Here is a 26,700-nt window from a genome sequence, read left to right as displayed (position 1 = left end):
TGCAAATGTGCAGCACTTGGTCCTCAGCCAAGACAGAGCTTATGTTCAATTGTTAAAAAGCAGATCTATGCAGACATGACATTGCAGAGGAGGAAAGGGGCTGATGGAAGCCCTTGGGGTCTGCTTTGCAGAAATCACCACTACAGCTGAAACCCATGGGAGCTGTGCTTTAAGTGCATGGACATTTCTATACATGGGCTGTTGGTGTCTTGATGGTGGCACCTAACATGAATTGATCCTTTTGACATTTATCTCTGTGTTCTTGTGTTTCTCATCCAGAGGGTTCACATTGGTGGGAAGTTTCCTGGTGTTTCCCAGATCAGGAATCCTGACCTGAGGTGACTGGTGGCTTAAGGAGATGTGTGCAACCTTCCTTCTACCTCTGTGCACAAGCAAGAAGATGGATACTGCTAGCTGTATTGAGAACATTACCGTGGGCTGCAGAAACCCACTCTTCTCTCTTTGCCTTTACCATGGACTCTGAATGTGATGCTGAGCAAATCACATAGACCCAGCTTTTCAGTAGCTGCCATGAGCTCTTTCTTTTTGTATGTAGAGATGGCCAGCCACTGTGGTGGCCAAAATTAATGGTCAGCATTGCAGATTTTTAGCTGTGATCTGCCTATGAATCAATTCCCATGTCTCTCAAATCTCTGTGATAATGGTTTGGTTTTGTAGGGGTGACTGGAAGACAAAAGTCCTTTTGAGTTTGTGAACTGCTCAGTGGTAATAATAACGAGGCAAACTGAAAAGCCCAGGAGGGAAGCAAAGTTCTGTATGCTGTATAGTGCGCTGCTGGTGTGCAGATAAATACGGCCATGGAGTGAATAAGGAAGATCACCTTATCCACGGAGCACTTCTGTGTGCAGAATGAGGTAGCGAGTCCAAGAAAGGGCAAGAATATAGGATCAGGTAATTAAAACTGTATCTATATTATTATTTCTGTTTCTAGAGTTTGGTCCTTCTCCACAATCCATTTGGTATCAAATCAAGGGTGGGTGGGAATAAAATACTTATTTTTAGAGACTCCTGTGGGGTTGAAACTTACATTTGATATGAAAAGCCATTTCCTGTCCATATTTGAAGTTGGTATCATGCTATTCTGCAGCAGTTGCTAGTGGAAACTGTTGATGTGTTGGTACACTTCCATTATCGATCACTCTGCTCTGCAGTTTGGGAACTGGAAGGCATGCAGGTGGCTTCATTTTAATATCTATTTAGAGTGTAAATGGCTGTCTGCAATGCTCTTTGAAAAAGCAAGAGCTGTTGGAAGCTTTCAACACTGGTGGGAACTAGGATTGCACATGTGGTAGAGTGGCAAACGTGATGCAAGATAATTGCCGATGGCTTTGAGGATTAAAGATGAGACATTTGCCCTTTGACTACCTGTGGGAGCTCTGGAAAGTGGCATCAGTGGGATGCAAGAAGGCAGCAGTCCCCAAGGATGCAGTGTGATGGGGAGCGACATGGCATGTGTCAGCCAGCCCACCCCTGGAATGGTTGGGGATCTGATCAGGAGAAGGGTGCTTTTGGTTAAATAATGACAAGTGACATCTACACTGTGCCTGTTAATCTGATGGTCTTGAAGGTGGGAATGTAGATAGTAGCCTTGTTTTGCATATCGGGAACAGTCAGGTGTAATGTTTTGGTAGATCCAGAAGGCAGAAGGAATATAATTTCTCTCCCTCATACTAGAAATCTGTCTTCCCAGACCTGCTGGAGGTGACTTTGCAGCCATGCTCTCAACCTTTGTAAAACAGAGTACATGAAACTATGAATGTTGAGTTGAATCCATGCATCCATGAAGGATGCTGTTATAAACAGAGCAATTCCAGACAGTAAAAGAGATGAGAAGCAAGAGCTCAGAGTCTGTAGCTTGCTATTCATTGCACCTTCTTAAAGAAGAGCTCCATTTTGCTTGGATCCCATTAACATCAATGAACCTAGGGAAACGGGTAAGGTTACACAATAGGGATGTGGATTTGTTCTCTTAGCTCCACCTGGCGTGACACATGCGTGGCTGTGCAGTGTCTTCCACCTGAATTGCAACTATATCTGACTCTAGTATGGCACAAAAGCTTTTCTGATATTTGGAGACCTGTGCAACACAGCCAGAATGGTCAGAAAGTTAGGAACAGGCTAATTTTGCTGACCGTGGCTTCTCTGAGCAAGTAGTGCTTTTATGTATAGCATATGTATTGGCCTAAGTGGCATTGATTTTCTCCTGGGCAGTAAAGGACTCCTGCATGACTCCTAGCTTGCTGCTCTGCCAAGTTTTGCTTCCATCTCCACAGTAAGGAAAGGGTAGAAGTCATGCAGGGAAGGATGAAAGGAAGGAGTCATGGTAGAAAGCATCTGCTTTTCATTAAGCTTTGCCTTGGAAGCAGATAGCAGAAAAATCTGTTTTTTCCCTGTGAGTGAAAAAAAAAGAATGGGACAAAGAGACCCAGCATGGGAGAAGTTCATCGTAGGTGCTTAATATGTGTCAAAGCCATAGTCATCTGAATGTGACTGCTCGTAAGGGCCAGTGTGCAGTAACTGCTCCGTTATGGGTCACTACGGGTCAGCCCGGTCTCACCCCTTGTGCCGCACTGGTTCTGCTCCGAAGCACACTGGATCTGGATGTGACTGTGCTTGATTCTTCATGACCAATACCTACTTGAGGGTTTGTGAATCCTGACCCGAATGCCCTTGTTTGTTATTCACATTGTGAAAATAATATGGAAAGGTTCTCCTTGGAGGCCTGTCTGCTTTCACTGCTCGTTGCTGCTCATTAGCTGCAGGCGCAGGTGAAGCAGGCAGCTGCCCAGGACAGCAGCTGGGGAGGTGGTGAGGGGTAAGGAGACCACAAGCTTAACCTGTGCTGGCACAAAGCAAGCATGGCCTAAACACCTGATCCCCCCTCCTGCCTGGAGAGGCAGGATATCCCCTCCTTGCCCTCAGACCTCTCTGCTGGAAGAGAGGTCATGGTGAAGAATATGGGGTAGCTGGATCAGTCCTGCCCTCCAGATCTCTGCTGAACTGCCTGCCATGACCACAACCTTTCCCTTGTCCTGGGCGCAGTGCGTCGCAGAAGGAGCCTGGCAGGTCCCCTCTGATTTCCCACTCCTACAGAGGCAGCCTGGGAGGTGACAGCCGAGGGAGCTGTGTGCCGAGGGTGCAAATGGTTGGAGGGAAAGAGAGGTCTTCTCCCCAACACCTGAGAGGTTAGGCTGAGCGGGTAGAAGGACACACTTGCCTGAAGTGCCACAGAAACTTCTAGAACTCTCCAAAGCCATGACCTTTTCTTGGACCTCTCTCACCTCTGTCAGAGCTTTGATGACTGGATCAAATAAATGTTTTATCATTTGCAGAATCCTCTGAATTTGAGTGGAAAAACTCACCTTCTCCTATGCTCAGCTTCATCTGTCTCCTGTTGTTTGGGCTCTACCACACTTCCACCCCATGATTCCCTTTTCCCCAGCAAGAGAGCAGTTGTGCCTCTCTGTGAACATGCAATTATACAGCAGGGACCACTAGATTTACTGCACTGCAAATACAAACTTTGCCTTTACTGCAGCAAGGTCATTGGAAATCTTCTGGTAGGCACGTGGCAAAAAAACCCAATGACTTCTCTGATTTCTCTGCCTCTCTGCTATGGTATTTCAAGGTCTCTGCTGGGTGTCTGTGTTCATTTTTTCTGGCTTGGGTGTTTGAAATGAGATACTGAAATTGATGGACCTCTGCATCTCCCCCAGATTTCACTGGCAACTCATCAGTATTAAAAACACACCTCTGAAAGCTAGTTACCTTAATACAGATTTAGCTACTGGCCTGCTGCAATCAGTCTTTAGGAACCTGGGGCTTGGTCTTTGGAAACTGAAAAAAGACCCTGTTTTGTTAAGATCCACTGGGAATGAAGGGGAGCTAGCTGGAAAGGGTGCCTCCCTGAAGCAGAAACTGTGGAGGTCCTAAAGGACTGCACCCTTTCCATCTTCAGGCTAACTCAGCGCCCCTTCCATTCTCATTGTCCAGGCCTAATGGCTAGAAAGCTTTCACTCATTCCCCTGTAGAGTTTCTTTTTCCATTTCCATTTGCCCTGTAGGTTTCTCATCAGCAATAACATCCCACAATGTTACCTCTTATCTGGGACAAGATGTCCCTGACAAGCCTCTTTCTTCTTTCTTGTTCTCCAGCCAGTAAGTCAGCTTACTTAAATGCCAACTTAAATGCCTCTATGCAAACACATGTAGCATGGGGAATAAAGAAGAGGACGTAGAGACATGCACATGCCTGCAGGGCTGTGATCTTATTGGCATCATGGACATGTCATGGGATGACTCCTACGACTGGAATATTGGGATGGAAGGATACAGGCTCTTTAGGAAGGACAGGCAGGGGAGATGGGGAGGGGGTGTCATCCTCTATGTCAATGACCAGCTGGAGTGTATGGAGCTCCACCTGGGGATGGATGAGGAGCCAACTGAGGATTAAAGGGAGGGCAGGGACAGGGGACACTATAGTGGGAGTCTACTACAGGCCACCCAACCAGAAGGACCAAATAGATGAGCCCGTCTGTATACAGATAGGAGCAGCCTCACGTTCACAAGCCCTGGTCCTCATGGGGGACTTCAAGCACCCCAATATCTGTTGGAGGGACAACACAGCAGGGCATAAGCAGTCCAGGGAGGTTCCTGGAATGTGTTGATGATAACTTCCTTCTCCAAGTGATAGAGGAGCCAACAAGGAGAGGTGCCATGCTGGACCTTGTTCTCACCAACATGGCGGGGCTGGCGGGGAATGTGAAGCTCAAGGGCAGCCTTGGCTGCAGTGACCGTGAAATGGTGGAGTTCAAGATCCTTAGGGCAGCAAGGAGGGTGCACAGCAAGCTCACTACCCTGGACTTCAGGAGAGCAGACTTTGGCCTCTTCAGGGATCTGCTTGGTAGAATACCATGGGACCAAGTCCTGGAGGGAAGAGGGGCCCAAGAAAGCTGGCTAATACTCAGGGATGACCTCCTCCAAGCTCAGGAGTGATGCATCCCAACAACGAGGAAGTCAGGCAAAAATGCCAGGAGGCCTGCATGGATGAACAAGGAGCTGCTGGACAAACTGAAACACAAAAAGGAAGCCTACAGAGGGTGGAAGCAAGGGCAGGTAGCCTGGGAGGAATACAGAGAAACTGTCTGAGTAGCCAGGGATCAGGTTAAGAAAGCCAAAGCCCTGATAGAGTTAAATCTGGCTGGGGACATCAAGGACAACAAGAAAAACTTCTATAGGTACATCAACAATGATCAGGGACCTGATGAGATGCATCCATGGGTCCTGAGGGAACTGGTGGATGAAGTTGCTAGGCCACTATCCATTATGTTTCAGAAGTTGTGGCAGTCCAGTGAAGTTCCCACTGACTGGAAAAGGGGTAACAACCCCATTTTTAAAAAGGGAAAAAAGGAAGACCTAAGGAACTACAGGGATCACCTCTGTGCCCAGCAAGATCATGGAGCAGATCCTCCGGGAAACTATACTAAAGCACATGGAAAATAAGGAGGTTATTGGTGACAGCCTACATGGCTTCACTAAGCCCGAATAGTGCCTGACAAATTTGATGGCCTTCTACAATGGATTACAGTGGTGGTGTATGTGTTGGTGGATAAGGGAAGAGTAAGTGATGTCATCTACCTGGACTTGTGACACTGTCCCACATGACATCCTCATCTCTAAATTTGAGAGACATGGATTTGATGGAAGGACCACTCAGTGGAGAAGGAATTGGCTGGATGGTCGCACTCAAAGAGTTGCAGTCAATAGCTCAATGTCCAAGTGGAGACCAGTGACGAGTGGCGTTCCTCAGGGGTCGGTACTGGGACCGGCACCGTTTAACATCTTTGTTGGCAACATGGACAGCAGGATTGAGTGCACCCTCAGCAAGTTTGCTGATGACGCCAAGCTGTGTGGTGTGGTCAACACGCTGGACGGAAAGGATGCCGTCCAGAGGGACCTTGACAGGCTTGAGAGGTGAGTCTGTGCTAACCTCATGAAGTTGAAGAAGGCCAAGTGCAAAATCCTGCACATGGGTCAGGGCAGTCCCAAACACAACTATGGGCTGGGTGGAGAATGGATTGAGAGCAGCCTGAGGAGAAGGACTTGGGAGGTGTTGATTGATGAGAAGCTCAACATGAGCTGACAATGTGCAATTGCAGCCCAGAAAGCCAACTGTATCCTGGGCTGCATCAAAAGAAGCGTGACCAGCAGGTCAAGGGAGGTGATTCTCCCCCACTACTCTGTTCCTGTGAGACCCCACCTGGAGTACTGTGTTCTGTTCTGGGGCCCCCAACATAAGAAGGACATGGACCTCTTGGAGCAAGTCCAGAGGTGGGCCACGAAGATGATCAAAGGGCTGGAGCACCTCTCCTATGAAGACAGGCTGAGACAGTTGGGGTTGTTCAGCCTGGAGAAGAGAAGGCTCAGAGGACGCCTTATAGCAGCTGTCCAGTACCTGAAGGGGCCTACAGGAAAGATGGAGAGGGACTGTTTATCAGGGAGTGTAGTGATAAGACAAAGAGTAATGGCTTTAAAGTGAAAGAGGGGAGATTTAAATTAGATATAAGGAAGAGAATTTTTACAATGAAGGTGGTGAGGCACTGGAACAGGTTGCCCAGAGAAGCTGTGGATGTCCCCTCCCTGGAAGTGTTCAAGGCCAGGTTGGATGGGGCTTTGGACAACCTGCTCTAGTGGAGGGTGTCCCTGCCCATGACAGGGGGGGTGGAACTAGATGATCTTTGAGGTGCCTTCCAACCCAAACCATTCTATGATTCTATGATTCTATGATTCTATGATTCTATGATTCTATGATTCTATGATTCTGACACGTGACATGTCACAGGCTAGCAGGGGGCCTGTCTGAAGGCTGTCAAACGAGGCTGGGGCATGGTCCCATTTTTTAATTATATATAAAGCAGCACTGTCCCTGGCTGGGGATGCTCATGCCTCAAATCATAGGATCATAAAATATATGCAGCAGAGGCATTTGCTGGGCTTGCACTGACCTCTAGTGACAATGCAGGGGACCGGGGTCTTCAGCCATCGAGGGGTTGAAAGGGCATATGTGGGTCCTCGGTGCTGTACAGTTTACAATGGTTTGCCCCAGGTTTTGGCAGGATTGTGCACATGAGCCTCTGGTACTGCCTTGGGGAAGCAATCCTACTGAGTGATCAAGGTCTCTCTGCTTGATAGATGATTGTAGTGGGTCTCAGGTTTCCCAAACTCCATACACCTCCCCACTGAACTGCTTGTCCTCCCCCAAGCCACCAGGGTAGTGATAGTCTTTGGGTCTTCTGGGGTGTTTGTTCTTCCTGTCCATCTCTTTCTCCCTCCTGTCCATACATCTGATCCCTCATTTCTTTGTGCTACCTCATTCCTGCATGGAATCTGATGACTCACTGCCAGTCCACCTTCTTGTCTAAGTAGTGCCCATGCTGCTTGCTTCTGCAACGGCCCTGAGTACTTCACTCCTGCATCTCACCTCTGCCTCCCTCTGCCCACACCTTGGCTCTCTTGCAAAGCCTGCACGCCCTTTCCAGAGCTGGGATGTAAAGTGCAGGGTTTCTGGTTTCTTTGCCACAAAGCTGCTTGCTGTGCTGCATGGTTGTACATCCTCTATGTGATGCACATGAAGCAACTCCTGCTTCAGAATGCTATTTAGTAACAGAACCCCCTAAAAAAATACATTCAAGGTGTGCTGAGGCTATCTTTTACCTCCCTAATTCTGTAAACAAAAATGGTGAGATCTGTGGACCCAATCCTAGGAGCCCCTAACCATGCCCCAAAATGGTGAGCAGCCTCAACTTTTACAGACGTCAGAAGGACTCATGGGCTGTCAGCAGCTCCCAGGGAGCCCTGCATTGCCCAGGAGCACGGTCGGGACCTGCCATGGCTGCAGTGCGAGGAGCACATGGAAGCCTCTTTGCCAGCTCCTCCGCCTTGTCTCTCCATGCTGACCCCTCCTCTCACAGGCCATGCCTATGGCATCACCTTTTTATTTGTTTGGCTAAGCTTCCCTGGTGTGTTTATGCATGTATCACTTCTTGGGAACTGATAAAAAGATACTGCCTGATTCAGTTGATATTCCCCTGTCAACTCACTCCCCTGTGTCTCCCCTGAGCCACACATCCCCCTACCCTCCCAAAGCCCTAGGAAATGCTTTTACACATTGATTTACAGCTCAGCCCCCTCAGCTTCATGTTATCATCAGAGCAAGGCCCAAAAAGCTCTACAGTGAGCATGTGAATGAAATGAATCTTTTATTCTGGAAGTTGCTTCCAAAGGAAGAAATAATCTATGATGCCCTACAAAACTCAGGGGGAAAAAATTGCATCCATCTGTGAATGCCAAAAGTCAGGCTTCTGTCCACCCACAGATTTCTCTGAAAGGTGGAGAGAGACAGAAGCACGCCCAACACCCCCTCCTTTAGCACCTCTGACATGTTATGCTCTCCAGGTCATCTGTATGGGAGTGTTCATACTCACAGGGCAGAGCTCCACAGCACTGCCTCTTCCTCACTGCAGATAGATCCAACTCTGATGCCCAAATCCTGACACTAGGATTAGCCTAGGAGACCGGATGAAACATCTTAGGTTCTCATAAATCTTCACTGAGGACCATGCCTCCTGCTTTTGCCTCTGGGAAGATGCTGGCTGGAGGCCACTTACCTGATGGATTGACCCCGCTGGTCCCTGGCTAGCCTGGTCCACATGAGGAGCCTGAGAGGGGGTGGAATAGAGGAAGGCTGCCAGCTACAGCCTTCCACGCTAGGTTGAGCAGAAAGGCAATCAAGTTTCCTAAGCACTGTAACAGATGATAAGGTGTATATTTATACCAGATACCCACATACTTTGGGTGAATTGTGCAACATGAGATTTGTCATCATGCATCAGATCACTGGTTTATCTAATCCAATACCATGGCTCTGACAATGTCAGGAGAGCTGAGCTGCCTGCAGTGATGCACCTCGCCAACTGTGCAATGCGGGAACAGAGGGTCTGGGATTAAAATTCCTCCCCAGTACCTCCAGCAATCAACTGGTACCCTGACTGCTCTTATTATCTGAGCAGGCAGAGCTGCAAATGTAAATAATCACAAGATTAGGCAGCCTTCTAAAGACAACTAGTACAACTGCAGCATACATTTCTGGGCTGCCCCCTGGGCTGGATATGTTTTCAGTGGGATAATATTTCATGATGATTTTGCTTTACTTTGTTAAATGATTCTTGGGCTAGCTGCACCCTGGATGCCACTGCTGGAAGTGACCCATAATCTTTTACACCACTCTTAGCATCATCTTTTATACTTCCCATGATGTCCCCATTCCTTGCACACCTGGGTTTTTTGCTGTTGTTGTTGTTGGTTTGTTTTTTTCTCTGTCATCTTTGCTGCAAGGGAATCAAGCCATTCTCCTGCCCTGGGTGGACTGGCAGGCAGCTGCATTCTGTAATGGTGCTGCTGCCTTGGTGTTTGTAGTGCTGTCATCACCCCTTCATCAGCCAAGGGGTCAGTTACTTTGCTTGGCCAGTTTGGGCTTCTGCCATTCACAGAGCTGGGCTCACCCCTGAGCTGTCTGCAGCGGCTTTTGCAACACTCTCATGAACATGTACAGATAATTTCAAACCCATTAATGTGAGCAGTTATTGGACTGCTTCTTCCCAGCCTGCATAGCTTGACTTTCTCGTCAGAGCAAGAGTGTATCTTGCTCTTGCCCCCTTGGCTGTCCCTCATTTTTAGTGCTTCCTGCAGCTGATTTACTCTAGTCAAATGCCCTGAATTAGTCAGTTGTTTGTCTATGAAAAATCCCGCCTTGCACTGTGACCTGCAGAAAAAGGACCAGGGAGAGGGAATCCTTCCTTTGCTCTGCAGCAGAGTCTCAGGCATGGGAATCATTTCATTTCTCTGCTTCTCATCTTCCAAAGTCTCTTCCTAGTGTAAGGACTCTGCCGTGAAGTAATGGAGTCAGTTTTGGTCCTGATTCTTGTGAGGCTTGGCCCCTGAAATCCCTGTAATGGCTTTTGCAGGAGTGCCATGACTTTGTGTTTCACAGTCTGTGTGGCACTGGGTCAGTGTCCTTTCAGGTTGTGTTGAAGATGATTTTTGAGCAAACACCCATCATATGACACAACAAATAGTGCCATTTCTTCTATCCTTTTCTGCTTCCTTCTGTTTTGTAATTGATTCATCTTTGTTGGCATCTGCTTTTCTGTTTGGTGTGTTCCGTCCTGCTGGTGCCCAGTGCAATTCCCTGCCTGCCAGCCCCTAATATAACAGGATTCAGAAGAGTGGTAGGAACTACCAGGCGTGGAGCAGACTGTCTCATTTGGAATGGGTTATACTTCAGGGACTAGATCAACTAGGTTTGCCAGATGCCAGAGGACCCAGTGATTTTTTTCCGGTTGTAGATTAGGGCACTGATTCTTTAAAAGCCCAAGTGGTTTTTCAGGCAAACCAAGCTGTCCAGAGTGTCCAGTAGCCTTCATATCCTTGCTGATCTGCCAATGACAACAGTTTGTGGTGAGGCAAAGGTTGTTGGAGAACATTGTTCAAAAATTGAGACCATTGCCTGTGACCTGTGCTGGGCATCTCAACAAAGTTTGCCCAGACAGCTCAAAAGAGGCAACAGCTATACCAAGTCAAGTGGCCCAGGCAAACATCTTGGTGATTTTGCTTTGGAACTCAGTTGTGATGAGGGTTGGTCTAAGACATAATAAATCCTGCAGCACCTTAGGCATCAGCTTCCACAGAAATGAGATTCTGCCAGTGAGAAAGTGCATTTCCAGCTCTCCTGGGTGTGAAGCAAAGCCTGGCTCTGGGACTGTTATCATTGCTCACACTATCTGCTTGAGCTTGCAGGGAGCCTGAAACAGGAGCTGTATGAGTTGTTCTGCTTCCTCCTCCCTTCCAGAACAGGAAATCTCATATACTGACAAGCAAGAGAACGTGGTAGTTCTGCATCATCTTAAAGGGGTGAACTTTGATTCAGTGGGAACAGCAAATGCATCTGTTAACAAATATCTGAAACACTAATGAAAAAAAAACAGAGTAAAACTCTTTATAATAAAGGGAATCAGATTTTATTTTTATACCCTCAAAGTTAAAAATATGCATTTCAAAATATTTACAATGACTATATATGAAATAACCTTTGTTAATGAAACAGCAACATACAGTACTAGAATATATCCACCAAATTGATAAAGTCTACATAAGAAGAAAATGTAACAGAAAGAGAGAAAGAGAGAGAGAGAGGTAAATAGCATCCATGCACAATCTGCACGTGTATGTTTTCTGATACTCTCTGCCTTTTAGTTGTGGATGGAGTCACAGGAAGTTTTGACCTCTTGTCCCTTATAAATGCCACTTGCGACTGAGATTGTTCGAACTGACAGAAATTTGTGGGTTGCAGCAGTACCAATGTCTTACTTTCCTATGCCAGCCTTTCACACGGGGACCTTGTATTACGGAGTGGACTCAAAATCTCTCAGCAACCCTGGGAGGTAGGTGTAGTTTTATGGAAGAATTTGGCAGATGGAAAAGCACCGGGTTAAGTAACTGGCCTAAGGTTGTGCAGCAAGGAGCAGACTCAAAAGCCCGGCCTCCTCTCTCCAAATCTCTCATTAGGGAATACATTTCCTCTGCTAACCGCCATAATCTACCTTTGAGATGAGCTGTATCACAAGGTGGGGCTCTCAATTAATACGATGTCCTGGGTGATGATGTGGGTAAAAAAACCTGCCTACAGATAAAGACTTGTCTCACTAAAGATCTGTGATGTTGTGGTGGTGTTACCATGTTCTGGAGCTGAACAGAAGATTTTAGTGTAGACACACACCTAAATGATCCCCTCCCTGCATGTGCATCATTGAGAAACTTCATCCTCTGTAATTAGGAACCCCTGTGTATCTTCACCCCCACACTTTCTCTCTCTCTCTCTCTCTCTCCATCATCCACACTTGTATATTTACTCTTCCTATCTGTACCTGATTCAACCATGGGAATGTCAAATAGTAAACAGAACAGCAAAAAAAAAAATTTGCTTCCTTATTTCTGTAGATATTTTAATACAAATTTAATCTGATTTCTATTGGGTTGCTTCTCTATTTAGTGTCTTTAACTTTCACATATGTGTGCGCATATATATATATATATATATATATATATAAAAATGTAACAAAAGGCCCATCCCATTTGTTTCAATGGACAAAAAAAGGGGTCATAAGCCTCACTGTCCAACCCAAAAGGCACACCGAAAGATAAGTGAGAAGGGCTCTAGGAAGGGAAAAAGATGTAGCCCTTGTTTTTGTGGTGCCCTTCAATCATCACTGCTGAGCTTGAAGCTTTGTGAAGGTATGACATGACTTTGCAGAAAAGTAGAAGAGCTGTCTGGGTCACTTGCAGATTTCTGGCGCAACAGCCCCAGGAGTGCTAGATCAGTTGGAGCTGTTTCTCCCTCTCTTTGGTGAAGGAGTTTCTGAGGATTCTAGCTTTGTTAGTGATTTTTCTGTGGTGGCGGCAGTGGTGATAATGGTGGCTGTTTCTGTCTATTGGCCCAACAGTTCTCTCAGCAGAGCAATTCTTCCCCATTCCCAGTAGCCAACCCTCTCCCCTGGACTCCCATCAGCCTTATTTTTTCCTAAGAACAAGGTAGAGGATGCCGATGATGAAGCTGAAGCAAAAGCAGATCCAGGCCAATATGAAGCAGTAGCCGTGGTGAGAACTTGTGGAGAGGGGCACCCTGCCTGTGAACCGAGCTGTGTAAATGGAGACTCCAATCAGAATGCACATCCCTGTGGGAAAGAAGGGAAAAGAAAAAGAGTTTGAAAATGCAGAGAAACCAGCATTGCTGCAGGACTTCTGAAGTACTGTTGTCCCCTGAGATTCTAATCCATGGCTTGTGCCATGTGAGAGACAGGCTGCTGCCCATTAGGCTTATTTATGGAGGATTTCTCTTGCAGATGTGATGACATGAGACATTTGGGGTTTGTTTAGTGGGTGCCATGGGGAATAAACCTTTGCTAGGAGGAAATAAGTAATAAGATCTGCAGACAGTTTGGTGCTACGTGTTGAATCCCATGAGCAGTAGCTGTCTAACTGTTTATTCCCCTGACCCCCAAATAACTTGAATAATTTTTATTGTCTTTCAAACGTACTTTGCAAAACCCTCTGGGCTTTTCTAATGAAAATCTGAAAATATTTTCATTATATACAGTAAAACCCCAATACTTTTCAATTCCTCAGTGCTTTGTTTCATCAAAAATATGGACCACTGGAAACATTTAAGTGGCTGACAACCTCCCCTGATGGCTGCAAGTGGCAGACACGTGCAGCTACTTGCGCTTGCAGAGGCAGTGGGACGCACGCAGAGCCATCGCAAGGTGTGCATACTCACAGCAAACCAGCATGATGGCTCCAGTGATGTAGAAACGTTTGCCTTTCTCCAGGGTGAACAGCTGGACAATGAACATGACAAGCGCGATGACGGAGAAAATGATTGAGAGGATCATAAAGGCTTGCACGGCTTTCAGGGAAGCTGTGAACACACAGGGAATAGATTTGAGAAGGTCAGGACTCAGCCTTGGTATTGTGCACCAACATCCTGCAATTCATCACCACAATGAAAATGCAGATGTAACTTACCCTCATCACGACTGCTAACTGGCAGCTGCTCACAGGTCTTGTTGCACAGTAGCCAGAGTCCTGAGGAGACCGTTCCTAAGCTGGAAGAACCCACCATCCAAACCTAAAACAGGATGAAACAGTCATGTCACGCGGGCGGCTGCCTTGCTTTTCCGGCCAGTTGTCAGACTAAACTGTAAGGGCAGCAGCAGTAGCCCAAGTGCCACAAGACGGAGAGCTGAAAAAGTCAGCGTGTGTCGGCAGCAGATGAACAGCCGACGCGGGTGGGAGATGACGCAGGCTTCCAAAGCCGGGAGGCATTTGGTCCAGGCGCAACACCGGGGAAGTCTGTTCCCGTGATCGGGGAGGGGGGGAAATCGCTCAGGCCACCCTCTCCCTCTCCCCGTGCGAGGCGGCGGGAGGGAGCGATGAGGCGAGCAAGCCGCCGCGGCGGGTGCGAGGAGCCCCCGAAATCCGCCCCAGCGCCGCCCCCGCCGATCCGCCAGGGGTCAGCCTCGCCCCGGGTTTCCCCCGCGCCGGGGTGGGGGTGGGGGCCGTGCCCCCCTTGGTTTGGGCTTTCCATCGGGAGCCGCGCTTGTGGCCGCCCCCCTGCCCCCGGCAGAGAAATGCTGCCGTCGAAACAAGACAGGCATGGGGGAGCGCCCGGTGGTGCAGCAGCCTGGCGGCCAGATGGGATGGCAAATACCGCTTCGGAGCTGTCATCTGCTGATGGCCCCCGCTCCTCATCGCACTCTCTTGGATGAAGAGTGTTGAGGTGCTGCTGCCTCTGGGATTGGGGAGCGGGATGTGGCAGGCAGAGGGTGCCTCCCGTACCAGCCCGGCTGCCTTTCTGCTCCTCAGCAAACCCATCCCACCTTCGTATTTACTCATGGCTGTGAGCGGGTGTCCCTCACCTATAGACCTGAGCACCCACCCGCCTGTCCCCCTGCCAGCCATGTGAAGGGCTGGCTACTGCTGCAGGAGGCAACAGCTCTGTCTCATCCAGGGCAGTGGTGTCTACTTACGTTTGCAATGGTGGAGACAAAGAGCATGATGACAGTGGCGATGTGAACCACAAAGATACCGGCCAGTAGCACCAACATCTTGGGTCCCTTCTAGGTGTTGTCACTGATACAGAGAGCTCTGGAGGAGAACAACAGAGGGAGGAGGTGAAGGGAAGGGCTGAATCAAAGAAAGCAGTACTATAATCTTTATTTACGTGTGAGAAAACAGGTTGATCTTACATCCATTCTGGAAGCATGTAGTCACAAAAAACATAGCTAAAACCTTTGTCAAAATCTGCAAGGGAGTTGCTCAAGAGATTACGGAAAGCCTGGAGGTAAAGGAACCAGTTTGGGAGGAGATGTAGAGCAGGGGTAGTTAGCTTGGGGGCATTTTAAAAATAGCCCGAGTATATACACAGGTTGCTTAAATTGTTGTGTGGTTATGTAAAGTAAAAATAATATACTCCAGGCCTACACTGCAGGATGAGGAGTTTTTGCCCTAAGGATTCACAGAGGTCAGGAAAGATCTTCCTGTTCTCCCTTTCCCTCTCGCAGCACAGCCCCCTGCAGCTGGTCTGGGACACAGACAGATGGTGTGGAGTAGAGAACTGTGTGCTCCTGGGTGCAGCAGGTGTTAGGCAGTGGCAGAGAGTGGACTTGGGGACTAACCCTACTGAATGGCCCGCTGTATTATGTGAAGAGGAGAATAACCACAACAGGAACATCACTGAGGTGTTCTGGGGCAGAGGAAGATTTTTAGGTTTACAATGAAAACTGCCTGCTTCCCTTTTAAAACTTGAAGCATGCAGATCACTTTATTATTGCAATAAGGTTCTCTTGTAATGCAAATTCCTCTTTGGTTTGGGTTTGGGATGGTTGGGGTTTTTTTTGCCTCTATACCCTGCAAGCTTTTACTTTTTGTAAGATTCGCTGTCACTGATGAACATCTAATTGGAAAGGCAAGACTTCTGGGAAGGGAATGCACTTCAGATAGCTCTCGACACTGTTCATCAAGGCTGCTGACTTCTCCCCTGAAAACGTGAAATACAAGGAACAATTCTACACTGTGAGAGTGAGCGCAGGCAATTCACACAAAGTGAGTGAGCATATTTCCCCTCCTTCCCAGCACTGATTAGAAATCAGGCAGTATAGCTACAGAGATCAGGCAAAAGAGTTTACTGGGTCCACTCTGTGGTCAGTGAAAGACTGCTTCCTAGAAAATTTCACAAGGCTGTGTTGCTCTTTCTCTTGGTAGGACTGGTACTGAAGGGCAGTATTTGATTAATGTTGGCTGTCAAGTTATTTTGGTCCGGGTGACTCAGGTAAGGTTTGATGCTGTCACCATTTGTACAGGGTGTGGTAACATTGTCATGGAACAACACAATTATACTTATGATGTCTTCCACACAAACTGTAACAAAAGGCTTTGTGAAGTCTCATCAGTGTGGGTTTTTTTACTCAATGACTCCACCTTCTTCACTCCTGTCTTTCCTCTCATTGTGGCCACGTGTGGGAGTGTATTCCTGTAAAGCGCTGCAGCTATTCCTCGCACCGCTTTGGATACAGTTTCCCAAACCACAGCAGGCAGGTAGGCTTCTCCATCAGTGGCTCTTTGGCCAGTTCAGCATTAGCTGATGACCAGGAGGAGTTCCTTGAGTTCAGGATCTCAAGGAACCAGCTCTGTTAGGTCACTTCTCCCACCCAAATGAGGCCACTCCTTAGAAGGACAGATTAGGTTTGGTGACTGGTCCTATCTCCTCAGCAGGAACTTGTCTGCTGTGAAGTTTCCTTTACCTGGGAGACCTCTCTGGAGTTGTTTAGCCCTGGCTTGCTGAACACGGGCCGGGCTTGCTTGTCTGGTTTTGGGTGTCCTAGCAAACTCCTCACCCTCTAGGGTTTGATTTGCCTGGATGGCCTGGTCACTGTGCCCTCTGTTGTCACAGTACCTCCCTTAGCGATGATGTTGGAGAAAGTGCAGCCTTCTTAGGAGTTGCTCTCTGACAGTAGTGACAGTCACTTATGAGTTCAGCATTGCTAAAATCCAGGTTCTCAATTCTATATGCAAGCTACCACATGAACACACTTGACCTGAGCGTTAAAACCCCTTCTGTCCACTGACTGCAAAAGGAACAAGGGTTTCAAAATGCTGGATGGCAACTGATGTGGATATTGCCACTGTACCTTGAGCTGAGAAATTATTGCTGTTGCCATGACTAAGTTACATGTCTGCAGCAGGTGCCTTGAATAGAGCCTCTGAGTCAAATCTTCTCATCCCTTTGACTAATTGTCATCCTTTTTTCTGATTACCTTGGTTCTTACACAAAGTGTAACAAGTGCTTTTGCCACCACAGTGTATTGGTATGCATATACCAAAATGTGGCAAATTTGCCTGCTATGAAATTTGCCTTTACTGAACAGTGGCTAAACTTTCTTCTTTCTTAGATGGACATATTTTCCGTGGCCTCTTTAAAAATGAATTCAGCAGGTTTTTTGCTGATTATTTTTGAGGACCTTCAAAAAGACCTGTACTTCAAAGACTAAAAACCTACTTTCATGACACCCTAAAGGACTAGAACAGTCTTTTTAAATGCATCTTCTGTTTGCATTCAGAAATGAAAATGAAGGATAAATGTTACTTTTCAATGTAAAAAAAAAAACAAACCAAAAAAACCCCTAACCACCCAGAACTTTGACCAATACGCTAAGAAAAAAACCCAAATCCTTTATTGCCTTTGCTTTTCCTGCTCTGTTCTCGCACTGCTTGAGAGCACTGTTAGTTCAGGTCCTTTCAGTGCACCTAATTCCTGAGAACATCAGCACCTGTCCCTGAATACACACGCTGTCAAATGCAAACTCCCCCCGGGGATATGTGCTCACAGCTTAGTTTTGATTCTTTGTGAGTTAAAGCACAAGCCTCCCTCTCTATTCATTCACTTTCCCCTTCCTTCATCTCTCCCTGCCCTTTAAATAAAACACTAGAGAACAATCCCAAAGGACCAGTGGGTGAACGAATGGCATTGAAATAAGAGTCATCTCTGTCTCTGACGGTACGGCATGGACATTTTTTCTCCCATAGACAGAGAAGCTGGCAAAGCATTGGTCACTGACAGGATACTCTTTCCATTTGTTAAGTGTGAGACATCTTTCTCCGCTACAGGGTGGGGTCACATTGCTGGAGCAATAGGACACAATTGCATGCAAATGCCTTTTCTTCCACTCGCCTACCTAAACTGCAGCTGGATTTGGAGTTCCTCAGGCACTTCTTGGGCTATGAGTCAGTCTTAGCCTTCCTAGAGCTGCCAGTTTTTTCCACTGACTCACCCCAAAGCTCTCAAAACCACAATTATTTAACCCTGCAAGTGTTCAGGACACTCTATGAGTTTTAGGACTGCTTCTCAAGAACCGGTCGAGCAACCAGGTTGTGAATCCTGCGTTGAGCCTCTTGGTGTGTCTTCCAGAGGAGAGACCCCATCTAAGCCAAGAAAAACAGAGCTGAGACATGGGAGTAGAATGACTACTGAGGTAGGACAAGCTGGTGAGGAAGAAGGAGTGAAGGTCATGCACCTGCTGAACAGCCTGCCTGAGTCAAGAGATTTTGCACTGATGACAGCAAGACTGAGTTTTCTTTTCCTGAGATGACAGATGAGGAGAAATAACAAGCCACACCAACAGTAACCATGTGTAACAACCACCACAGCAGCCTTCAGCACAAAAAAGCCTACTGATAAGCATGACATCTGTGTAGAGACTTTTTCTGACTATGGAGTACACATACTGGGGTACAATACATAGCTCTGCTGAACCCTAGTTCAAGTGTAAGCAGGCAAGTACTACCCATTAAAAACTAAGACAAAGTCTTCTTGAGCAGGCAAAGTGTAGCCACACATACCGCCCCTGTGATGAGTGTTTTGGATCCTTCTATCTGGAGGACAATCCGGAGAAGTGAGTCTTTGCCCTTGGTTTGCTGCTTAGCAAAGCATCAGGATGGAATGCAAAGTGCCACTCAGAGATATGACAAAGGTCAATGGTATAGTTCCTGAAATACAGGGAGTGGGTTACTCAAGAGGGTGAGCCAGATTAGGCAGTTGTCTTTTGCTTCTGGCAGAAAGTGCACTGCAGTGAAAGGAGTAGAGGGGAAGCGTACAGGATGTTTCTGCAGGAATGATCGGGTTGTTTGGTGTGAAAAATCAGAGAACTCTCAACTAAATCTGAAATATTTCAGATCTGTAGTGTTCTAAGGGATGTAGCTCATCTGACTTACATTCCTATTCTCCTGTCTGAACTGAGGTTCCTGCTTGTGACTGCCTTTCCCAGGGTGAGTTGTTGAGGCGTACTGTGAGAGATGCTGGCTGAGGGGAGAACTCAGCCAACAGCCTATAGCAGCCTATAGTATCTAGGGAGCAGAGGACATCTAAATTGCACCACCTGTGAGCACTGTGGTCACCTCTGACTCCTCTAAAACTCAGTTTTTCAGCTGAAGTTCCTTGGGTTTGATACATTCAATTTCTTAACATGGGAAAGATGGCATTTTGGGGAAGAAGCACATGCTTTTGGCCAGAATGTCAACAAAAATCTCCATAGATTGAAAGCAACTGAGATGAAAGAAATTCTGCCTTCCCCAGCTGCCACCACAGAATATAAGGAGTGCAGTAGTAAATCAGACCAGTGGTCTATCTCACCATGCTGATTCTGATGGTGGCAGTAGGGGGGTCCAATATTTAGAGAAAGCATGTGAACCTGGCCACTGTCTGAAGTGACACAGAGTCACACCGAGAATACTGGCGGTTCGAATCAGGGCCAAGGCCACTTGGAAAGGAAGGGGAAAATTGGAGAGGACGGGACAGAAAATAAAAACTTTTTGATATTGTTTGAAACAGCCAAAACCTGCCACCTCTGTCACTGGTGCATTCCTCACTGCAAAGCCAACCTACAAATAGCAATGCTGTCATGAAGTTACCAGTAAGGGAAACCTCAAGGTGGGATAAAACCTTCTGCAGAATTTGTAGATTTGCCTTTCGACTGATCTGATACTCTGACTGCATCTTAGCCTTGCTAGAACTGCACACCTTGTCATTGTGTGCGATACGAGCCTGAGTCCTCATCGTGCCCAGGGTCATGTGGCAGGATGCAAAGATGTGAATATCTCTGTGATATTCTGGTGGCATGGTGACTTTGGACCCATCACATTGTTACTAGAAAGCTCGTAACAACTTTAAATGACGACAGGGAAGGATCTTTTTGCTTTCACCCTTTGACTCCAGACTTTCATAAACCACTGTACGCCAGCACTGCTGTTGACAACCTGGTTCTGACAGACCAGCCTGACTCAATTTACAAGTCAGATGCTTTTTATAGACATGTGGATGAGTAGGCTGGTGCCTCTGGAAAGAGATTTCACATGTGTGGGAAAAGGGTTGGGCAGGAGGTGTGCGTGGGCACACAGAGACCTTTGGAGCCTCTGGTTTATGGCAGTGAGAAAATTTTGTGATGCATGGGTGATGGCTGTGGTGACTACATGGGGTGTAGAGAGGCTGTAAAAGTAGCAGATGAATGCGAACCAAAAGGAAAGTGTAGAGCAGCCTGAGGGCTGAGAGTTTAAGTAAATGGAAGATTTTGTCTGGTTCTTGGGAAGCATTTCCTGGCAGTATGGTCTCCCAGGGATCAGGAGGAATTGCCTTCCCAGGGGAGTGGTAAAGCTCCAGCATGTGAATCATTTCTTGTGGGACCAGACAGAGTCCTCAAGAATCCACCCTTGGAAACGAACCTGGACTCACTGAGAGATGCAAGGGGGAGTCACAAAAGATGACACACAAGGGTTTTCCAGCTCTCATGCTTGTGATTCATACGAGAGTGGGGAAATATCAGAGCTCCTAGGGCAGACAGTGAGAAATTGGCATTTTCTCCAGAAGAAACCACCCTCGAGTGCTCAGCCATGTGACAACATCAACAGAAACTCCAAAGCTCGCTTGGTAGTAGGAAGGGGAAGAGACAGCTGCCTGGGGGCTGGCAGGCATCCAGTAGCCGCTGCTGGAGGAAAGCACTGTCAGCTCCTCACACCAGACACGCCAAGGAAGGGCTGGGACTGATGGGCAGCGAGGAAGAGGGAGGGGTGGGGAAGCTAATGGAAGCACTGAAGTGCTCCTCTGCACCTTTGGAGGTGAGATGGGGAGCACCCTCACCCTTTAGCTCGTTGGATGGTCCCTGGGTGGGTTAATTAGACATGGGAGTTGCTGGGACTGGCAGGGATTCAGACAAGATGCCGAGATATGAGAGAAACGTTTGTGGGAGGACTGACGGTCTGGGCGATGACGTGGTGTGTGTAGGGGTGTGCATCTGCAGCTCTGCGTGGCTCCCTCTATGAATGGGAGTGTGCATCTGCGGTTTCCCTGTGAGCAGAGCCGAACCGTGTGTGTGAGCGTGTCTGTCCACGTGCATGCTCATGCATGGCTTCCTTATGGGTGCGCCTATGTGTCTGTGCGACTTTGACACTGACAGTGCGCACGTGGGAGAAACCATCTGACAGCTCTGACAGGAAAGTTCAGGTTACAGTGTGGTGTGAGCAAAAGTGCACAGATCATTCTTGGTGGGACTTACTGCTTTTCCTCCTTGCAACAGCCTTTGGGTAGAGGTGGAAGGTCCATAGAGCCCACATCAGCTGTGCTTTTGGCTGCATTTTTAAGTTAAAACTGCAATTCTCTGATTTACACAGACAGTTTTGTAAAGATCTTCCTTTTTTTTTTTCCAAGGGAGGGTAACTCTGAAAAAGAAATGGCTGCTTATCAGATAGCATCCCTCTCTCTCAAGACTGCAAAACCTCTGAACATGCCAGTACAGCCTATGAGACACTGTGGTCAGTGCGACTTAGGCATCTAAAGGGTCAGTCTGCCTCCAGGGTGTCCTTGTTCCTGCAAGCCAGCTTGGAAAAGACTGTGCAGGATTAAATTGCAAAATTGTGTGATAGCTCCTTCTTTCAACCCACAGTGCACGAGCGAAAGACTGGGGGGGTGCAGGAGCGTGAGTACAAAGCAGAAGGAAGAGGATGCTGTGCAGCCAGGAGATGGCCACTGCTCTGGGCAGGGTGGGATAAAGGCAGTCGTGAGGTAAAATGCCCCATCTGCCTTCAAGAGGGCTTCTTACCCCTGTGATTAGTATTGGCTGGCAGAACAGCATAAGGGTCATTCTAGCTCATCTTACATGCGGAAATGGCTTTCCATGAGGCATCAAGAACTCCCCTTATCAGGGCACACCACGCTGGCCTGGCTGCAGCCACTGGAGGCCAGCTAGCAGGCAGGTTGGCTCAGCTGCCTGAGCTGGCACGACCAGTGACCGTGCCAGTCTCAGAGCCCACCTTTTCTTCAGCAGTGGTCCACGTTCCTGGAGCTAGTCTTCAACAACCCCCTGACCAGCCTGCTCCAGCTTTGAGCATTTTGCAGCTCTCCCCTCTTGCTCCCATGGCTCTCACTGTCCTTTCCAGAGGCTTGCTGGGGCCCGTAGGGGAGATGTCTCTCAGGAATGAGAAGAATGTGGATGCTGGACCCAGTCGTGGCAGCTGCTTTCACAACTTTCCTTGAGCAGACTCTGCCCTGTGAGGGCAAAAGGACAGCAAAGGCCCTCGCCCCAGATTTCCTCTAATCCACACGTATTGCCAAGTGGCCCCTTTGGCATGAGTCACTGCTCACCTGCCGTCAGCCACTCCAGTGCTCATAGTTCATTGCATTTCTCTGCATGGCTGGGGATGACCTAGCCCAGGACCTGTCCTTGAGGTCTCATTGTGGGTGCCTCCCCATGCCTGCAGTACAGTCTGGTTTTCATAGGGGAAAGGGGATAGATCTTAATTATGAGCTTGGCGAACCGGTCACTCCCTTGGTGAACGTGGGTTCTGGAGCTGAGTTGTCCTAACCCGTCCCTCTCTACCATGACAAGGCATGGGCTACATTTGGTCTTACTCAGAGAGCAGCTTGCATGTACTCTCTGCCCTGCTGCAAACAGTTCAGGAGGATGAGGGTGCGTGGAGCTGCAAATTTGGCCAGGATTTCCTTTGTTCATTGTCCAGCTGTTCTAACTCAGGAGATACTTTCCAAAACTCTCCCAGCAGGGTTTGAAGAGATCATGCTCCAGATTGCAGCCCCTAGATGTGCTGCTTTGCTGCCCTCCTTGAAGTGTAACAGCAGAAAGCGGTTTAGGAAAGGAGGCACTCTAAATTTCCCTCTGGGCAGTTGATATGGGGAACTGCTGCTGGACCCTGTGTCATACTGTTGGATGGCAGAAGATCTGTATAGTCACATTTGAGCTGGTGCTTCAGCACGTTTATTCAGGACAAGTATTGCAGCACTGTGGCTACCAGTTAGTTACCCGTCTTAGCAAGGGCTGTCAAGAGAGCAGAGCCATGGAGAAGAGTCTCCTTTACTGTCTATGCTGAGTTGCCTCAGCAGAAAAGACCCATGAAGTATTAAGCATCCGTCTTCAGATGGGGAGAAAGGAAATCTCCTTCCTTCCCCTCCCTTTTGGAGGTGTAAAAGAGCACCTCTGGGTCTCTTACTTCTCCCTGCCTTGAAGAAAGGGTAAAGAAATCTCATCTTTTAGTCTTTTTTCATTACTTTTTTTGCAGGAGAAGGAAAAAAATTAGGAGTGCCACGCCCTGCAGCCTGCCCTGTGTTGTGTTGGGTGACGGTGCTGTCACCTCCCTGTTGATGGGTACAGGCACGGGAGCCCACTGAGATCAAAGGGATCTAGTAGTGCTATTTCTTGCCTTGTGGGCCACTTGAATATCCGAGGGCAAATCCCAGCCTGGCGTCAGGTGCCTCCCCTTTCGCCATCGCGTTTAGCACTCAATGAAGAGAGCACCCGTCCAGCAGCCGAAGGGAACTGGGTGGGTGAGCAACATGTCATGGAAGGGGTGTCACGGCTGCTGTGTGGGGTTGATGGGACTTGTGAAGCCCCATGGGTGCAGGCAGGGCTAAGGAAGGAGGCTGTACCCCACCACCCCTCCCACTTTTGCTCTGAGGAAACTCAAGCAGGCCCAGGCTGAGTGCCATGTGCCAGCCTTGCAGCTGGGAGGGTGATGAATAGAGAGAAGGATTTGTGCTTGCAGCAAATCTCCCCCATCTCATTATAAACAAGGCCCCGAGGTGGGTCTTTTACCAAAAAAACCCCCCCGCTGGCTATTATCAGCAGATCTCCCAGAACTGTTTCAAAATACAACCTCTGCTCCACCCCAGGCCACCAAACAGTAATTGCTGCATGCACTTGCATTGCTCACACACTGCAAAATTCAAAGACCACCGGCTAGGCCAGCAAGGCCGGTTTGCCAAGCCCAGCGCTCTCTGTCCTCAGTGGAGTACTGGGGAGCACTAGCAACCCTGCAGCTCTGAGGCGCCCGCTCCAAAACTGGGTGTTTCTCCAGAATATCCCAAGTGCCTTCTCCGTTAATGTGTCCTTGGGTGTGGCTCGACGCCATCTCTGTCAGATGTCTACCTCGGGGTGGCACATGCCTGGTGGAAATGCCCGGCTCTCACACGAGGGTAACCTGGATGAATGGCTCAGACTGTGTGCCACGCGTTTGAATGGTTAGTCATAGCTGGGGGGAGCTTCCACGGGAGCCTACAGGGAGGAACTTCTTAGGTGGGTGTGCTGTGCCTTGCATGAAGGAGCTGCACGTCAGGGTGTGCTTCCAGGCACTGCACGGTTAGTGATAGTATGATACCTCAGTTTTGATCCTTTTCCTATGCTGATCCCCAAGGGAGCAAATAGAAATAATCTGCCTTTAGCCCGCACAGTCCCCAGGTTTGGCAGCTGTGTGAGGTGGGCTGGGTGGAGGCATTCGGCTGACTCCTGTTATCATAGGAACAATAGCTAATGGGCTCCAAGTTTTTCTTCAAGCCCAGCTCCCTCTTCTGTGTTTGCTCAGAAAATCTCTGTTCAGAAATGTCAAGTGGGCAGTTCCTGGGCAAAGCTCCTCTCAGAGGTGCCTCGAGGAATTCAAAGCTTTTGAGTGAAAGTTGCTCTCTGGCCACAGCATTTTTATTTTTTTGCAAACTGATTTCATTGTTAATCGTGGTAAATGACAACTTCTGAAAACACTTTCTATCCAGACTGATTGCTGACTGCCCTAGAAACACTCGCTGCCTCAGTTGGCTTCCCTGCCACTCAAACACATCTAGTTTTCAGGCAGGAGGCACCCCCGCGTGATCAAGCCACAAGCAACAGGGCCAGAGGGGACCTAAAAATTCATAAAATCCATCCTTCTGCCACAAGGTTAAAGTCAGCTCAGCTTCTTGACCATTCATATAGTAACTATCCACAGCACCAGCCTGAGCCCCAGCCATTCTGAGCCGGACTGGGCTAAATACTGTTTCAGTCTCTTTCAGACCCATGAAACTGTGCAGGGGCGGGCTGGGTTCCTGCAACAGGAACCAAAGCCTGGTGCCAACAAACTGGCTTTGCTGCACTCCCTTTCTCAGACCTCAAAAATAGTTCAGATTTGACCGCAAGATACAAACCGTAGCAGACAGATGAAGTGAGAGAACTGGTGAAGAAGAGGAGGGAGGGAGGGGGTGGTTGCATGGAAAAAGGCAGGTGAATAGGGAAAATTGCCAGCCTCTGCAAACCTACACTTCTTATCAGCGCCTCCCCCCACCACACCCCACCATGCAGCCTGTGGTGCTCTTAGCAATTCCGCCCGCTCCCTCACTTCGCCTCTCAGTGCTCCCCACTCCAGGATCTGTGCTGCGAAGGAAGGCATAGCGTGCATTTCTACCCATCGCGTGGCTTTGCTTAAGAACTGGGGCTTGGCTTCAGCCTCAAGAGCCGAGACCCCAACAGAAAAAGAGAGCTCCTCCCCAGTGTACCCCAAAGCCTGCACCTTTAGGGCCTCTCAGACTTCACTTGGAACGATAATTGTTGTTTTAAATTAAGGCTTGGCAAACTACCGATGGAGGAGAGACAGACACGCAGAAAAATGCGAGCGAGAGCCAGAAACACTGAACCAGCAGCCCTAATTTCGAGCAGGCGTTTTCCCACGTTTGTAAACAACGCCTCTCCAAAAGCACGGGCAGCTCCTATGCTGGGGCTGGCCCAGGTTGGGCACCCCGTGCCTATGCCCTGGCTGCATGTGCCCTTGAGGAGAGACAGTAGCATTGCTGCAGCCAGTCAGTGCTCTACGGTTGCAACCGGGGCACCTCGCAGTGTCACTTTGCCAGATAACACAGCTGGATTTCAAAGTAAAAGCTGAAAGGTTATGGCGTGTCCCGTAGTGAGCTCGCGTGCCAAGTTGGTAGAGAAGTGGCGGAGAAAAGGAGAGGAGAAAAGCAGGCTGGAGCAGCTGGGCGAAGGGAGCAGCCGCCAGTGAAGGAGAAAAGTTGCTGAGGATTTTCGAGAGCAGGTCTTACCGTGTGGGCTGGGGCCGGTCCTGGCACCTGTGGGAGCAGGAGCGTGTTGGGCTGCAGTGCTGATGTCCCGGAGCGCGGAGCTGTAGTGAAGGGGAGTGACCTGGTGGTGGTTTAAGTTTCCTCCGGTGGTGCGGGAGGGTGGTGTCTTTCCACTCTATTTTAAAGGAGTTACTATGAATCAGTCTGCCTTTAAAGAGAGGGAGAAGGGGAAAAAAAAAAAAATTAATGAGCTACGCCCTGCTTTGTTGGCAGGGAGTCAAGAGTTGCTGGGAGGAAACCAGCGATTCAAAGAAATCTGTGCAGGGCTGCGTCTGACTCAGTGTGCAGTACAGAGACCGCAGCCTGGAAAAACGACTGACGCTGATCCAGCTGAGTAATAGAGGCCCATAACAGCATCTGTTTAGAAAACTGAACTTCTGGTTGTCATAAAAAAAAAAAAAATAAAAATTGTGTAGTTACAAATGTGGCAACGGGACTTCAACAATACAATCACTCAAACAAACAAACAGTTGGTTGGCAGGGGGCATCCTGAGGCTGGGTGAGTCACCGCATCCCCTCCCCGTGCTGCACAGGGAGAAGTCGTCGAGGTTGGCAGGATGGGGGAATGCAAATCGGACCTGTGGGGTTGGCATGGACAAGACTTTTGGCAATATACCAAGGAGCAGAGATGCT

At 48.4% G+C, this 26,700-nt stretch overlaps 2 protein-coding genes across 2 annotated transcripts in view; one reads left to right on the top strand and one right to left on the bottom strand.

The window, feature by feature from the left end:
* GSG1 (germ cell associated 1) overlaps positions 1–26,700 on the top strand; it is a 99,575-nt gene that overhangs the window by 34,609 nt on the left and 38,266 nt on the right. The gene's annotated exons all lie outside the window — the stretch shown is intronic.
* EMP1 (epithelial membrane protein 1) lies at positions 11,086–26,202 on the bottom strand. The gene is made up of 5 exons (XM_054822417.1): positions 26,029–26,202; positions 14,663–14,780; positions 13,659–13,761; positions 13,411–13,551; positions 11,086–12,808 (listed from the first exon to the last, which is right to left on the bottom strand). Exons 2-5 carry the CDS (start codon positions 14,738–14,740, stop codon positions 12,645–12,647), a joined length of 486 nt encoding a protein of 161 aa, XP_054678392.1. The 5' UTR covers positions 14,741–14,780; positions 26,029–26,202; the 3' UTR covers positions 11,086–12,644.

Source organism: Grus americana, chromosome 1 (assembly GCF_028858705.1).
Source record: "Grus americana isolate bGruAme1 chromosome 1, bGruAme1.mat, whole genome shotgun sequence".
NCBI classification, from domain to species: domain Eukaryota; kingdom Metazoa; phylum Chordata; class Aves; order Gruiformes; family Gruidae; genus Grus; species Grus americana.
Note: the sequence above shows the minus strand (reverse complement) of the source record. Positions and strands in the feature narration are given on the sequence as shown.